The sequence below is a fragment of the Filicampus tigris genome, chromosome 7 (assembly GCF_054856515.1).
Source record: "Filicampus tigris isolate MCC_2025a chromosome 7, RoL_Ftig_1.0, whole genome shotgun sequence".
Classification (NCBI taxonomy): Eukaryota; Metazoa; Chordata; class Actinopteri; order Syngnathiformes; family Syngnathidae; genus Filicampus; species Filicampus tigris.
In genome coordinates this window covers 18831820-18848978 of record NC_141223.1, presented here as the reverse complement: position 1 = coordinate 18848978, position 17159 = coordinate 18831820, and the positions used below count along the sequence as shown (strand labels likewise).

Genomic DNA, 17159 nt, shown 5'->3' with positions numbered 1-17159 from the left:
AGATCGCACTCTCCCTCTGCAAGCATCACTTGCGGTCGTTGAAATCTCAGCGATGAAGTCATCAGGAACTGTGAACCGCAGTGAAACCTCAGTTCACCTCCATAGCGTGCGTATGTGTATAATGGAGATTTACAAAAAGAAATGTCATGAAACACACAAGCGACAGGTGGTGGCTGCAAAGAAGGTGTTTTTTTTGTTGTTGTTTTTTTTAAAGAATATTAATAATACATGCGCCCTGGCCATTGTATATACTTATAATCATTTAACAACGAAAAAAATAATGTGAACATATCAACACATTTTTTACTTTCCGTGAGTTGTGGGCTGCAGTCACGCCTCACGACTCGTGGTGACCCAACGTAATGCGGTATTAAAATGGTACGGCAACTTCACTTGGCCAAACTACACTGTCACAACGTTGGACCGTCTCCGATGGATGGATGGAAAAAATATTTTTTTGAAAGGGGCCATGATTCCAATGTGACTTAAATATCGAGAATTCGGATCACGGTGGTGCATGATCCAATTAAAAGAAGAGAATGAATTAATATGTTGTTATTCAATAACAACCTCATCCTGAAGTGGCATCTATCAGACTTATCTGTCCTTTTCAAAATTGAAACATGGACTTTGAGTGGTCTATAAGTTAAAAACATAGAAGAAGAAAGGAAAAAGTGTTGCCCACCTCATTTGTAAGTGTTCATATTAAGGTAAAATTAAATTAACATTAAATTGTTTTTCAAAAATAAATCTTTTACAAGGATAAGATAGAGATTCCCCCTCCCAAAAAGTATCATAAATTATAAAATGCAAAGGTTTTACTACATGATTATATTTTTTACTTACAGTTTTGTCTGCGTGCGCAGTGAGCATTTGTACCGGGTTCCCTTTACATTGAGTATTTGGTCAATATAAGGACTCCGTCTCCCATAATGCTTTGCGGTAGAGGCGGTCGCGTGCCCGTGGTGCTGAAACTGCGCGTGCTTCAGTTGTTGCTACGACACGTCCCCGCGAGCATCACTACACCCGCAACTGAGCCATCTTTCTTCGGCGAATTCCTACAATGTCGCCGCCGCTCACCGTCGTATTTATTTATAAATAACCATTTGACATTCGAACAACTTTTATCGCGGCAAATTTTCTCAAGGCGCTTGGTAGCCTACGAAGTAGCCGAACCGCATCCTTTATGCACAGCACGGTGCTCCGGTCCTCCGAGCACCATGGTCCGCTCCAACCCCGCTCACTAGGCAGCATGGAAGCCAAGCAACACCCAATAAAGAGTCTCAAAAGCTACCCGGAGACCGGCGGCCGGAGTCTGGCGGCGGCCGCCGGAGGCGGAGGAGGCAGCGGCGGAGGAGACGGAGGAGGGGGCGGCGGGTGTCGAGTCGGCGTCTCAGTGGAAACGGAGATGGAGACGAAGATCCAGAAAGCCGTCGACTTCAAGGCGGAGGGCCACCGCTGCTACAAGGAGAAGAAATTCCGCGAGGCGATCGGCAAGTACCACCGGGCGCTGCTGCAGCTCAAAGGGGTGCACGTCGTCGACGGGACGACCGGCGGCTCCGAGGTCAACCTGCTGAGCCAACAAGCCGCCGTCAAGCTCACCGAGGAGCAGCGGAGAGCCGTGGAGAGCACCGAGATCGAGTGCTACGACAGCCTCACAGGTCAGTCAGTACCCGGCACGAGTGCACCCACACCCGGTCACACTATGGAGGACTGCCCGCTCTATGCGTGGTTCTTTATAGTTCACTGGGTTCACGTTGTAGATTTTTTTTTTTTGATGCACTCTATATAGCAAAGGCGTACAGCCTATCATTTGGGGGCTTAATGCAAGCCCTCAACATCCATGTATGTCACCATTTTAAATATTAATGTTTATCTTCAACTATAGTAATACACGTGAATTTGTCAGAATTAACCTATTTCCTGAGCTACACAAGGTCCTTAAACCCTTCTTGAGCAACATTATACCACAAGTAAATCATCGCAACCCTTTTACTTGGTTCTTGCCATTGTCGGTTATGCACATTCAGTGTCACCATGTTGAAATCTGGTTATTTTGATAAAAACTATTTAAAAAAAAAAAAAAAGTTTGTATATTTGTGAGTAAATTGAGATGAGATCATTTATTTATGGGCAACCTCAGTTTTATGTCATGAAGTCATTTGCAAACCTCCGCACCCCGGCCATTAATTGTATTTAATGTATAAAATGTAAGTTGAACACACTGGACTCCACCTAGTAAGGCTGCCCGAAATTGGAAAAAAATGTGATATGTGACATGGTTATTGAATAGAGCGATATTATTGTGATATTTAACATGTACTCTAAAAAAAGACATTTTTATTATCTAATGAAACAATTACATTTTTCATGCAGCAAAATAAACAAGCTCAATGTATTCTTAGCTATTCAATTGTAATGACCCTAGATCAGGGGTCACCAAGTGCGGTCCTCAAGGGCACCTATCCTGCATGGTTTCCATCTCTCCCCGCTGCAACACACCTGATTGAAATGATCAGCTCATCAGCAAGCTTTGCAGAAGCCTGATAACGATACAGATCATTTCAATCAGGTGTGTTGCAGCGGGGAGAGATGGAAAACATGCAGGATAGGTGCCGTTGAGGACCAGACTTGGTGACCCCTGGTCTGGGGTAATGTTCAACTATTGGATGGCGATGCACATTTATGTTAGCGTCTGACTGGTCGAATTGAAATAAAATCATACAGCTTCATAAGAAAAATATTGCCTGACTTTGTGATATGCATATTGCCAATATTGCTATATCAATGTTATTTTGATATATTGTGCAGCCCTGCCACCTAATATTCCCAACAAACTGATAAGCATATTTTAGACTCAAGTGCTAGTCAGCACTTGCTAGAAATCTTATCTTTCAGTATATTCCCTGTCATTTCCCAGAAGCATATAATGAATTTCGTATGTATTACTGAGGCAGGGTCACCACGATGATGTGTTGTAATGCTTCACAGGAGGCCGCTATGGTGACAGCGCATGTCACGGCTCATCAAGTGAATGATGTAAGGTTGCATGTGTAAAGGCAAGGCTGCACAATCATGATCTGTTTAAGGTTAAAGAGGCTCCGGTATAGCTACACACTAAAAGAGTGTGATATTTATAAGTGACATATTTGCTCTGACTCTAGTAATGGAAAAAACAGCGTCACTGCTCCTTTAAGAGCCTCATTAGAAGCAGGAAGATGTGTTTGGAAGCAGGTGCACTTAGCGTCTGTTATGACAATAACAACACTGCTTTCTCTAATACCACGTCATCTTTTTTTTTTGCCGGTTATTGTCTCATGTGGACATTAATTATTCATTGATACAATCTTACAGAATGATGCTAGCACACAAAGGCCTACAAAAAAGTAGAAAAGCTAATATTTGAACAGAACAGAATTGTGGGACTCTATCAGTGTTAAGGCCTAGATACACCAATCCGACGTCGGAGGTCGGCAAGCGTCGTGGCGTCTGATTGCGCCGTCTGATTGGTGTAGTTTTACGTTCGCTCAGATTGAAGATTGAAAAATGTTTCCGCGATATAATGAAACTCTTTGCCCTCCTTATGGACAGCAACATAGTTTAAATCAGTGTTTTTCTAACTTTTTTGAGTCAAGGCACACCAGCAGCTGAAATTGTGAAAGAAAAGCTTATTTTAACAATATTTTTTAACATTGAAAAATGACGTTATACTATAACGTATTGAATGGGAATTAAATAAACACAAAAAAAAAAGTATTTTATAATGTTTCATATTGATACTTAATCTGTGTGAAACATGGGCCTGTTTGGATAAACATGCAACAGAGTGATTACCAGTAGCTACCTGCTGCTGCTGCCACCTGCTGATATGGAAGAGTACTACAATATAGTAATGACATGATTATATAATTTCCCATGGCACACCTGACAATATCTTGCGGCACACTGGCACATAGTTTGAAAAACAGTGGTTTAAATAAAACATAAAAATAAAGATAGTAAAAACAAAACAAAAAAGGACAACGCAAACAACATAGCTAATTATTTTATTTCTTATCCTAATGAAGGCAATTGCCATAGAAAATGCCCAAAGATGCCACAATAATGTGCCAATGCCCTGACCAATAGGAAAGTAGTAATCAGTGCCAGTAAAGTATGTTGAAGTAATTATGTCGATTATCTTTGTATGAGGTGGAGGAGCTAAGTTTAGCAAGGGTGCCAGTGAATCTTTGCCACAAATACATGTGCACTTCCAGTGCATTTTTTTCAAAAATCAAATCGTCTGGGAGCCATTTATTCTACACGGTAATGTTGTAAAATGAGTTTGAAATTATATTGAACTCTGTTTGGGGATCTTAGTTTGTGGTATTTGTATGGTTAAAACCAATAATTTAGGCAAGTGAATGTGGTACTGTTACCACTAGTGCAGGGCTCTTCAAGTCTGGTCCTCATGAGCCCCTATCCAGCCTGTTTTATAGGTAACCCTTTTTCAACACACCTGGGGTCCGTTTCAAAAAGCAGGTTCAACAAACTCTGAGTCTCATCCTGAAGTCTGAGTTGATCTACTCTGCCGTAGAAAACTCGGTTCCAGAACAGCTGATTTGAATCAGTTTATTCAAGTTGGAGTATCTTCACCTGGAGTTAAGCGCGTGCACCACAACTATGAAAAAACAACATGAATGGAATCCCGAGTTGATAAGTCACCATGCCAACGACGGAGGGGCATGGAAGAACGTTGCTGCTTGGGTCAATATGAGAATATGAAGTTTCGGAGAATGAGAATATCAAGTCCTTTGCAATCACAATAATATATCAGAGGAAAACTGATTGCTTCTAGGTGCAATCTTGCAAAGGAGAAGTGCACATATATATATATATATATATATATATATATATATATACATATAATATTCATTTATTTATATATTTTTTTAATTAAATACCTACAATGCAAGCTTTAACAGTATCAAAAAATAAAATACTTCTACAACAACTGTTTCAGAACAAAAGTCAAGAGAGTTAAACCAAAAAGAGCAGCAATGTAACAAAATACAAATAGAAATGTCATGTTGACAACTATAATATCTTCCATTGCAGAATAATTTGAAAATAAAGTCAGAAAGTGCAAATAGAGTAAACAATACAATGTAAAAACCTTTAACACTATAAAAAAGAAAACACTTCTACTTCAACAACTGTTGTTGATTTTTTTGGCTGAAAAGCCTCTGCCAGAGTACGTTGTCTCTGTGTCCGCGGGGGTGTTCTGGCTTAGGGATCTCCCCCCTCCTCCTCCTCCCTCAACTTCACTTGTAATTCGTTGCTCTCAGTAGGGTGAGCTTTTTTTTATATGTTTGTGTATTTTCGTGGTGTTACCACAGTAGCGGAGCACTTTATTATACAAATCACACTTGGCACTGTCCTTTTCTGTTGTTGTAAAAAAATGTCCACACTGTGCTCCGCTTCTTGTTTGGCTCTATATTGCTTTAGGTTCCGGCCGCTCTCTCACTCTCCCGTCGCCCTCTCTGCCAGGGAGGGGCTAAAAGTGTGCCTGAGTCACTCACTCAGGCAGAGCCTTAGAGAGTAGCAGGAGGCGCCGGGCGAGGGGTGGGGTGCGGTGGAGGGCGGAGCTTTGAGCGAAGTATCGATCACAGGACAATAGTATCGATCCGATCCAAGTACTTGCTTAGTATCGATAATATTGATATTTGGATCGATCCGCCCACCCCTAGTGAGAGCATGTTATACAGTGGTTATGTTGAACAACTATTTTACCACCCAATACCATGAGTTGGTATCATCAACAGATATCAGTCCGCATTTTAGCTGCATTGAATCGAATGCAATGATCAGCCTATCTTGTTGCGTGTGTGTAAGCTATGTGTGTGGTTTTGATGAAAAGAGCCAAATTGTGGTTTCATATGAGCTGAGTCGCTGTCCTGTGGAAAACACGGTCCATTTTTTTTTCTTTTTTTCTTATTTTTACGTGAATGTGGTTTCAGCATTAACGTGAAAATATCTAACGAATGATCCTAAATCACTTGAAGTGAAATGAAAAAAAATTTTTTTTGAATCAGCCAGACACTCTGGGTGCTCAGCACCCCCAAAGCTCTGAACCTAAAATCGCCGCGGCGATATACATTTGTTTGGTTTGACATTTCCTGGTATACCTAATAAAGTGTTCAGCATCAATAACGTCTTTTTCGATGATGCTTGACAGATGAACCACAACAATCTTTCTTCCATGATGCACTGAAGGTCGCCAGCCTCTGCGCATTGTCCACGGCCTCTATTGAAGGCCGGAGTGGCGTGAAAGTAATATGGGCAGGGGGATGATTTAAAGAGATGAGGAATAGGGTGATAAGGAAGTAGGGAAAGGGGATTGGTCAGCATGGTGGGAGAGGAAAAGCCAGTGCAGAGAGTGAGAGAAGGAGTAGAGGAAGAGGGGGGAGGGGAGTGCCACACACACTCGACAGGGGGCCATATTTACCATGGCAACCAGCACTGTGCCTTTTCCCTCTGGTTGGAGTAATACAGCTCGCAGCCTACCATCGTTGTTGCTGCTATCACAGCTTCATTTGCGTCTTCATTCATAGAGAAATTAAATAATTGACACATTTCCTTGGGGGGTGAACAGTCAATTAATTGATTCACTTATTTATTATAAGTGCTCTCTTTATTATTTATTATATACACGTATTTTTTCATAGTTTCACGGGATGGGAGAAGACAGCACAATGGACAAGTGGCAATACAAATATGTGACTTCATATAAAGATAGTAATGACATCATTCAATGAAATGTAAATAATTAGATATGATTCATTAATTTAAAGACACAACGAATATAGTCGACCCCTTCAATCCTGGACAGCCCAAAGATCCAAAATAAAGTAGACTCTTGCTATTCGTGGGGGGGAACAGCGAAAATACGTTAAGAATTGACGTCTGCTATAAATTCATTGAAGGAAACAAACCCTAAACTCTTTTACAAAAATGGATAAACCTCCATTTAAGTGTCTTCTGTGAAAAATGGGGGTTGCTCGACCCCAAAAAATTGAATGGAAGAATGAATTAAATAGAAAAAAAAATCTGAGCAAAAGCGAATCTGCAGGTGCCGAGCCACAAGTATGCGGGGGGGTCCAATATAATAGTTTCTACACTGAAAAAAAATGCTTTTCTGCATTGACTCAATTTTAAATCATCCAAATAGTGGGATACGAATCGCGGAACGTTTTCCCCACATTCATTGAGGATTTTCGGACAACTCTTGATGTTATTAGTGTCCTTTTGCGCTCCCTTATGTGCTATATTACGCTGCGTTGTTGGACACAGCTCAAACAACACTTTCTTCGAAGCCTCAATGGACTCAGATTCAAATGCGTTTGCTGCCAGCAAAACGATTTCATCCTGGCTTAAAGTCCTGGATTTTACCAGTAGAAAGTTGAAAAGTTCATTTTCTACAATTACTTTGCCATCCACAGTCCAGTAGACTTCAGGCTTTAGTCTTGTAGAAGGAGATGGGACACCATGTGCAGCACCTGCCGCCATCTTGGATCAAATTGTCTCATCATATAAGGCGATCATACATTTATATGACGGCCTTCCGAGGGACACCAGAACTACGATGTGGCTCTCGACAAAAAATGAGTTTGACACCCCTGCAATAGATGATGTCGCTTCTAGGTGACACCCAGTAAAGGATCACAACTCCCAGACGATTGTTCAAAATTCCTTCTTCTGTCCAACCACTTTGCTGTAATACCGAAATAAATACATTTAAAATCAAGCCCAAAGGCTCAAGTTTTAAATTAATTGATAAAGAAGAAAACAAAGGACATTTTTGTTCTAATTATAGTTAATTATACATTTTACTACATTTGACTATAACTATAATCTATCATAGTTATAGTAAAATGCAGTTTCAGCCAGTTTTCGTTTTTTAAAAAGCATTTTTATTTTTTGTGTTTTTTTTTTATTTTCGATTTTCAAATTTTACAATAACAATAACAAACTCACAACATTTCTATGAAACATATACAAAACAGCCACCACCCCCAAAAAAGTCAGCATTTAAAGACAATGTAAGAAAACATCAGACACTTGCGGCAGTTCCACACTGATGTGGATTCAATATGGTTGCCAAACCTTCAAAAACGAAGCATACTGTTTCCTGAAACAATATGTAATTTTATTCAGAGGAGCACAACTGTTCATTTCAGAAAACCACCTTTCAATAACTGGAGTGGAGTCGGATTTCCATGTTATTATTGCAATGCACTTTTTGGCAATGCAAAAGGCAATTTTGAGAAATTTAAGTTGCGCATTGTTAAAAAGAACGACACACAGGAGTGAAAATCGCCAATAAACAAATTTCAGGGTCTTGAGGAACAATAATTCTTATGATCCCAGTTAAAGTGGAGCAAATATCATGCCAGAAGGGCCTCACCTTGTTACAACGCCACGTACAACGTAAAAAAGAGCCAACCTCCTTACCACATCTAAAACACAAGTCTGACAAAGTCGATTTAAAAGAATGTAATTTCTCTCGAGTGAGATACAACTGGTGTAGGAAGTTATAGTTCGTCAGTCTATAGCGGGCATTGATAATGGTAATAAGGCCGTTCCGACACAAATCCGCCCATAACTGTTCATCAATTATAACACCGAGATCTGACTCCCATTTCAGTCTGGATTTATGTGGACCTGACTTTGGGCTTCCATCCAGTAACAGGCGATCCATTCTAGAAATAAACTTGAGCTTGTTCCTTTCATAAAGATATTCTTCCACTTAATTCATGACAGGCAAAATCAAGTCAGGGCCCAAATTAGCCCTCAAGAATGATCACATCTGGAGATAAGAGAAGAAGGTCTGAGTGGACAAGCCATACGTCTTCCTCAAATGTTCGAATGACATGAACAGTCCCTCAATAAAACAATCCTCCAAGTACTGGACTCCCTTCTGGTGCCACATATCCCAAATCTTATTGTCGAGAGTCATAGGTATGAGTTTGTTCTGTTTTAGTGGAGTTCTACGTGACAGCCCCACTGTCGGTCCATAACATTTGTGAAACTCCTACCAAACATTAATTAGATGTCTCGGTAACGGGTTATCCGTCGTATTGTTTACAGATTTCACATTGTGTTTATAAACAAAGTCATGATAAGTCCTTTCCTTTAGGGTGCAACCCAACTTGTATCCAAGAAGGAACCTCACTGTCCTGAAAGAGGGATGATACAAACCCAATTTCTTCTGCTAGATATTTGTATTTAAAATTAGGAAGTCGAAATCCCCCGAATCGTCGTCCCGTGTTAATTTTGCCAAAGATATCAGGGGTATTTTACAATGCCATATGAATTATCTAACATGACCATTGAGAAGCTTGAAAAAGGATTGCGGTAATGTAATGGGTAACCAAAATAACCTTGTCCTATTGTAGTTACTGCTTCTTTGATCAAATATTGATGTTCTTTCACAACAGAGCTGCTTTAAAATACGTTGTGGATGAAATAGACTCGCATCATCATAAATTGAACAAAGCAGAGGCTCAAAAAAGGGAGACGATGAAGCGACCCTTTTGAGAATCTGCAACTCTGACTTTTCCTAAAGCCTGCTGGCTCTGATGTCTGCCTCAACAAGTTTCTTTGTTTCCTCGCGACCAACATGAGTCATGAGCTGAGTTGCAGCCTTGGGAGCGACGCAGCGGATAGATGGATAGACGGATCAATATTTAGCGATAGTTGGTCGCAGTTTGTAGTCGCAAACGCTAACAGAAGCCCGTTTAAAACGATAGGCGGACCGGCCCACAGGCGGGTACTGTTTTTTACGGCCGGACAAAATGGCGGATAGGGCGGAAGGGTACCCTAGCTGGACTGTAGTTGGAAGGCGATAAACGGGCCGCAAATGTTTCGTGAAATGCCCAGCTCTGGTCAAGGGGGCACTCCGAATGTGGTCAGAGCTACAGATGGCCACTCCTGATAGAGTAGAGGTGGCCAGCCACTCAAAGGCAAAGAGCCACAATTTCGACTCTGTTACTGCAAAGAGCCACAGCGTACACAGAAGCATACATAAACTGCTCCATCATGTCCCCTCACTCCCTATCTCTCTTTTGCCTGTTTTGACGAACTCCCGTTCATTGTATACCTTCGTAGCCTGTGAAATATTCTAGGCAAGTTGATACGAGTGCTTCATAAATTTTGGGAACAACTATGTCTACTTTTCTGCCTCACTTTTAAGTGAACAACCTTGTGTTTGAGAAGTTTATTCCCATTTTGAAATTCCTGGTTGATATTTAAACTCAAGTGCCACTGAAGATTGGAAGCCTTGAAAGGTTCTAACGATACCCATGCAGAATGGCTTGCCATTATGTATTTGGTAGGCCAACACTACTCAACTTTTTTCCCTCCAAGTCATTTGTGTCAAAGCGTGTTATGCACGCACTTGGTACCTTGATTGACGAATTTAATCCGTAGGATGAAATTCATAGATGTGAACGTGAGAGACAATGGTTGTTTTGTCCTGCGATTTGCTGGCGACAAGTCAAAGGCAGGTGCAATAGAAAACGTGCGTTTAGATGGATTTTATTATTGACAATGATATCAGTGTAGTTGTTTTCTCAAGATAATGTCCATCAATTAGGTAAAAAAAAAAAAAAAAAATCAAAAGGGGCCGTTGCCAACGATTTATTTCGCTCTCTGTATGCTTCCATAGCTGTTATCCTAACTTTAGCACTTAAATCCTTCAAGGCATTATATAGAACCTTTCATATCATAATTACCTCACTCTAAACAGCTTGTCGTCAACATCTGTTTGCACGGCAGCCTTCTTCATTGAGGCAAAACACTGCGATTCTAACAATATTCCACATTCTCGGTAACCTCGAGGAGTGGCCCATGCATTGGGGGAATCACGTAACAGCATACAGCGGGTTGCTCCCCGGTACAGTCCGCTGCGGCAGCAGCAACAGAACACATCACAAAAGTCCTCCCTTTCATCTCCCGCCAACGACCTCACTGGGGTTCTGCAGCCGAGGAAAGGAGAGATGAAATGGAGGCTATATACTAGCTAGAAAAGTTGTCGCGTGCTTTCGGGGGGAAAAGGCGGAATTTCAGGTGCCGTTCAAGGGCAAGAGAAGGGGGGGATGGTCAGGGAGGTGCGTTTGGTGTCCCTCTGTGAGGATAGAGCAGGATGGCAAGCTCGTGGTAGCTGCAGATGGCTCGGTCACCCTCCACTGTACTCACACTGTACTATGCTCGCTCATCTATTCACATTCACTCCGTAGATTAGACCAGCATTCGGACGAGGGTGATGGGGCGGGAAAGGGGGCCAGCGCCAAAGAATGCGAGGGTCTAAAATAAGACACGGCGAGCGAAACCGGACAGATCTCTTAAATATGATGGAATTATTCTCAGAAGCGAGGAGGATAAGCAGGAAAGGGACAAGTCAAGACGGAAGGCACTCTGTGACCTCTAAACAAGAGAAGAGCCATCCAGAGAAAATCATTTTTTAAATCATCTCAACCCATTGGAGTGGGGGGCAGTTTCCAACTGCTCACTTCATGGCACAGATGTGCTTTCATCATGTCGAGACTGTAGTACGAGACTAGCGCAACTCAATTAAAGGGAATGAAAGGAGCTGCTTTGCACTCCTCAAAATAAGCCTTTTAGAATTGCAATTTACGAGGCAAAATGTTCATTTTGCACCTCCTCAAAACACAATTGAGAAACCATCAGTAAACATCAAAGGTCCACCAATCCGTCTATCATCAATCCAGAAGTAAAAAAAAAAGGTCTAACAGATGAAAAATCCATCCATCCGTTCATCCATCCATTATCTCATCCAATTATCCATGGATACATAACAGGAGAGGAGAGGGTTGAATTAGATTGGACTGCATAGGTCAGGTCAAGACAGAGCGGGATATTTGAATGTAGTTTTGTGGTGGATGCCCCATAAAACTTTGTTTTTTTTCACCCAGAGCTGAGACAATCAGCATGTTTGGTAGACTACAAGAGCAGATGTCACACAGAGCAAAATGCAAAACGTCTGTGTTGTGTCCACCGATGACATTTGGTGACCAATCAGGCAAAGAGCAGCAACAAAACAAATCTTTCAAAGCACAGACAACCTCACTAAAAGGCCTTTTTATACTTTATTAAACTGCACTTAAATACTATTTGAGTATCTGCTTTTACTCCCAATAAAAAGTAAGCTGGCACTAAACAGAATATACAGCTTGATTACCGTAAATAAGTAAACAATGGCCGGGCATGGCCTGCACTTCATCCTCTTTAGCAGCATTAACCCCACCCCAACTATTACCGACAATGGTGGGGAGCATTAGAGGAATCATCCATGATGTAGCTTCCTCATTGCTATAAATGTTTAAGCAGATGAGTATTAATCCTGAGTCAGCAACTATTTTGGGAGTGGCGGACAATGGCGAAGGGTGCAAACTGACTCCAATGTTGGACGTTTATTTCTGGCCCAACCTCTGCCGGGAGAGGAAATTACTTATAATTTCCTGCAGTATGCTTGCTCATGTCTGTTTTTGGAGCAAATTTGCCACAATCGTATTGACTTTATTGTGGTTTCGCAAGTGACAGTGACACTAATAGTACCATTTTAAAGTGGGGAAAAAACGATTTACTCTGATATTTCCTTTCACAGTATTCAAACTGTTGACCTTACAGACTATGAAAACATCAGGTACTGTAGTGTAGGTCTGCGCCGTCATCGGTTTCTGCCTACTAATGTCCAGAACTGTACTTTGAACGTGAGCAAACACGTTGCAGGTTTATATGTGATTTCTACCTGGTGAGCCTGAAGTGTTTCATTGTGCTGTGGAAACAAAGCAAATTAATTTAAGGCAGTTTCATGTGACTCAATTTGCCTTCATTGATGTTATCTTATAAAGATTAAATGTATTATTGTGTTAGTTAAAAGTGATATTGTTGGGCAATATCTGAAGTTTTACAGTCCTATTTGATAATTTTGTTTATTTGACATTCATTCTCTTATTAAGAATATAAATCAGAAGTTACTCAGTACTTGAGTAATTTTTTTCCATTTAATACTTACTCAGGTAATTATCTGTATTTCTTTCTACTTTTAGTTACTGCTAAGTCATATTACAGTAGCTACAATAATTAGCTACTCTGCGCACCTCTGTTCAAGGACCATTCTAAATATATGAAAAATTTTGACTGCAACGAGTGAACAAATATGTATTCTTGTATATATTATGAGCATTTATTGACTAAATATTTTGGACTTTTTTTTAACGATGTAATGTTAATTTTTTTTTTTTTTTAATATTTCTATTTTATTAATTCAATTTTGTTTGTCAAGTATTTGATTGATTTGATTAGTCTTTTTTTATTGTTTAATTAATTATTATCATATGCTTGTAACATTCCAATTACTTGTGTTATTTAATTTACAGTACATTATGCTATTTTTTTCATTATTAAATTAATCAATTTAATTTTAATTTTAGCTCACTTGATTCAAGGAAAATGTGAGATGATGAGCTCTTTTTGCCACAGAGCAATAGGAAAATCACAACATAATTCCTCTCATGAGTAAACTCAGCAAAATAGAAGTCCACTGACATTTAAACAAATTACCAGAGCTGGGCACTTTACCCTATTTTGCTGGTCCGTCCTCCTTCCTCTGTCCTCCATCTGCGACCGTGGCACTATTCTATCATCGTCCCTCCGTCCTTATTCATAAGAATAATTGTCTTCCGACACCATCCGTCCTCGTCCTTTTAAAGTGCTTCCGTCCTTATATTCCGTCAGTACCCCACCTCACTAGACCGCAGCCCGCCAGGGGACAGGACGAGAATATTTAAGATTGATTTATAACGCAATACTATTGCGTTTGATTGCAAAACCTTTGCGTTATAATGCAATAAGTATTCAGTTTTTATTGCATTGTACCGTCTGCCCCGGATGGATGCCCATTTTGTGGACAGACGGACGATGAAACAAGATTGCAGCATGCCGTTATGGAATAGGCTTCCTCCAGTCCGAATGCTTTATTTAATTTCAATTGCACCCCTTTTTTGTCATGACACGGTATTACCCTTCTGTGACAGCAGAAGTAGAAAAGGCTCTGAAATTGGTGTGCAAAGGTGGCAAGTGGACGATAATTCAGAGTCTCGTCGCGGCAGACGAGCCATCATGATAAAGCCAGCGCCATGATTTCATGATAACGAGCAGCATGGCTTGGAGGGGGAGAGCTATTCTTAGCAGGGGGGCCAGGAGAGGCCGTTCGCTCTGTCCGAGTGCTCTGACGTCAAATTAAATCATGTCCTGTCCAAAAAAATGAGTATTTTGTGAGTAGCATAGTGCATCAGGCCTTTAAAAGCACGACTATGTGACATTTGAACAACAGAAAATAATAAGGGTAACATAGTGCGTAGTGCATGCTTCTACAGCCATTTGCTTGTGGGCATTTTATCGATGTTGCAGTTGGTAGTTTTTAGGTCAGTTTAAAAGAAGGTATTGTACAACATGTTCAAATATCTTAATGTTTACAGTTTTTATGTTCCTATATTTTAAATGCAGTAAAGTAGCTTGCAATGATATTAAATATACTTTTTAGGAATAAAACCTCTGGCTTTTTTTTTCAATGAATAGACAGACTGTGCCTGGCGGGGTTACTATTTGGTGGCAGGAAGTCGATCCAAACCTTACGCCTGTTCGGACCACGTCTACAACGTGCAGCTGGTCTACAATGTATTTAATTCATAAATATGTGAATGGCGTCCATCAAACCCTCTGAATTATTATTATTATTTTTTTAAATCAATCCACTGGGCGGCACAGCTACGGGGGAGCAGACAAACAATCGGGGGTGAGGGGTCTGTCTCCAACTGCCCATTTCACAGCGCAGATGTGTTTCCACCACGACTAGACTAGTGCACGACCAGTGCGCCATTTATCATTCACTGCCACTGACGGCTATAGAAGTCAAATGTTCATTATTTTACCCGGGCTGTCCGTGAATGAGATAAAGGGAAAGAAAAGAGCCACATTGATTGGCCGTGATTGAAATCAAACTTGACCACTCCCACAGACCCGCGATGCTCCCTCTCACAGATCTGCTGGCTTAGGCTCGACTGCAAAATTATCAGCAAGCCAATTGAGTGATGAAATTGAGACAAACGTCACTAATGCTTACGTTGGATTGGTGAAACAGAGTTATGCCATATGCCGTGTAGGATTGACACTGGCCACGAAAGTAGTGAAAATAGATCCCTAAGTCTTTGTCACTTAACAAATTATATTGTTCTATTCATCAGCGTGCTCAAAACTAAATTACACCACTTCCTTTTCAATCAATTTTATTATAACATTTAAACAAAAAAGCAAACAATCTGTAGCCCCATCAGTCCATTTGTCCCTTTAATCCATTAAGGACTAAAGCGCCTGTCTCAACAGCTCCCCAAAACCTAAGATCGCCTTTGGAATTACCCTTGAAAACCTGAAATTCTCCCAGAAATTCAACACTTACAAAATGATTAATATCTCAGCCCCTGTAGCAGACAGAAACATAATTCATAACATAAAAGATTTAAAGAGCTTAGACATGTGGCTCTCACACAGGCAGAATGTATTATTATTTACTGTTTCAATCGATGATGTAACAATAATGTGTCAGTGCAAGAGAAGCACACCCCTAAAAGCAGTAGCCATACCTGGCCTTTGAGGGGTATACTAAACAAAAACGACCATATAAGGACAAGACTTCAACAACAGAACGTAATGACAACAAAGGTACAACTTCTACATTTATTTATCTCAACTATAACAAAACGATTTACTTTTATTCCACAGAAAAAAACAAGTGATTTACACAAAAATACAACTGCTTTCAGAGAAAGGGGGTCCAACAAGGAAGCTTAAATGTATTACTGTTGTAAAAAGAAAAAAACATAAAATGAATAAATAAAGGAAATAATAGGTAACCTTAGAACGTTTGTTAGTGTTTGTGATTTTGATCTTGCGATGCAGTTTGGTCTGGAGGAATGAAAAGTCTATTGTTGTGTTAATAATGAATCAAACCTTATGGATTTATTGCATTTTTATGTATTTCAATCGGAAACATTAATCTCACAAAAGCAAAAGCAAAGTCACAAAAGCAATTCAGTTCCTGAAGCGGATTCCACTACACTTCTCAAAATCAACCTGCTGATGGCGTGAAATTTGCAACCTGGGAGGTGAGTGGCGAGTGTGAACAAATCCATCTTGCAGTAGGGGTTAGCGATGAATGTATGAGGAAATGAGTAGTGCTGTAGGGGAGAGTGATCGCTCTCTCTTCCTGCACGGTATCTTCCTGCACAACTAATTACAAGGTGATAGACAGCCGACTAATCAGCGGGGCCAAGGAATGTCTTCAAGTGAGCCGGATTGCGAGACGAGTCCGGTGAGGAAATGAGTTCAAAATGTCAGGAAGCGGAAAACTAATCTTGCGTTAGAGGTGGTGCTTTCCATTTCCCTCCTCTGTTAATGAATTTAGTTCCCTCATTGCCTCAATCCCTCTCCACTTTGTGTCTCTTCTAGCAGCTTGTTTCATTGCCCCCAGACTCTTAGCTGTATCTTAATGAAAACCAGTCTCGGTGAAGACTCAACATGATGCCTCAGGCAAAGCTGCTGGGTTCCTGCACCATCAAAATGCACACATTACACACAACTTTGCCACCCCCCCAAAAAAACCAAATCTACCCTTTTGCTTATCCCAATGTATTGCTTTGTACAAAATGCCATTTTCTTTGCTGTTGCTTTGCGTGTACTCTGTGTACCTCATATTCTACTTCTATCTCATGCATTGATTTGCTAGCTAATAGCCAATCAGAGTACCGGTAATCAATTCTCACCGACGGCTGATGCCATTTTCCATACTGTTGATTGATTTGTCTTCTATTTTATGCACTGATTTGCTAGCTAACAGCCAATCAGATTAATCACTCTGACGCGTCAGTAAATTTCGCCAGGCTGCCATTCGTCATTCGACAGCGGCCGCTCGCCAGTCCGTCATCATCAGTCTGTCATTCTTTCAGGCCGACCCAGTCCTTCAGTCATCAGTCCGTCACTCCGTCACTCCGTCATCGCTAAATTATAGGTTGTCACCGCTATTTTAGGACTGTCAGTAT

At 40.7% G+C, this 17159-nt stretch overlaps 1 protein-coding gene across 1 annotated transcript in view; it reads left to right on the top strand.

The window, feature by feature from the left end:
• The first annotated feature begins 960 nt into the window (after positions 1-960).
• Positions 961-17159, top strand: part of ttc9b (tetratricopeptide repeat domain 9B) — a 29955-nt gene continuing 13756 nt past the window's right edge. The window contains exon 1 of the mRNA XM_086036631.1: positions 961-1661. Coding sequence (XP_085892757.1) covers positions 1187-1661 — 475 coding nt within the window. The 5' untranslated portion in view covers positions 961-1186. The remainder of the gene's footprint in view (positions 1662-17159) is intronic.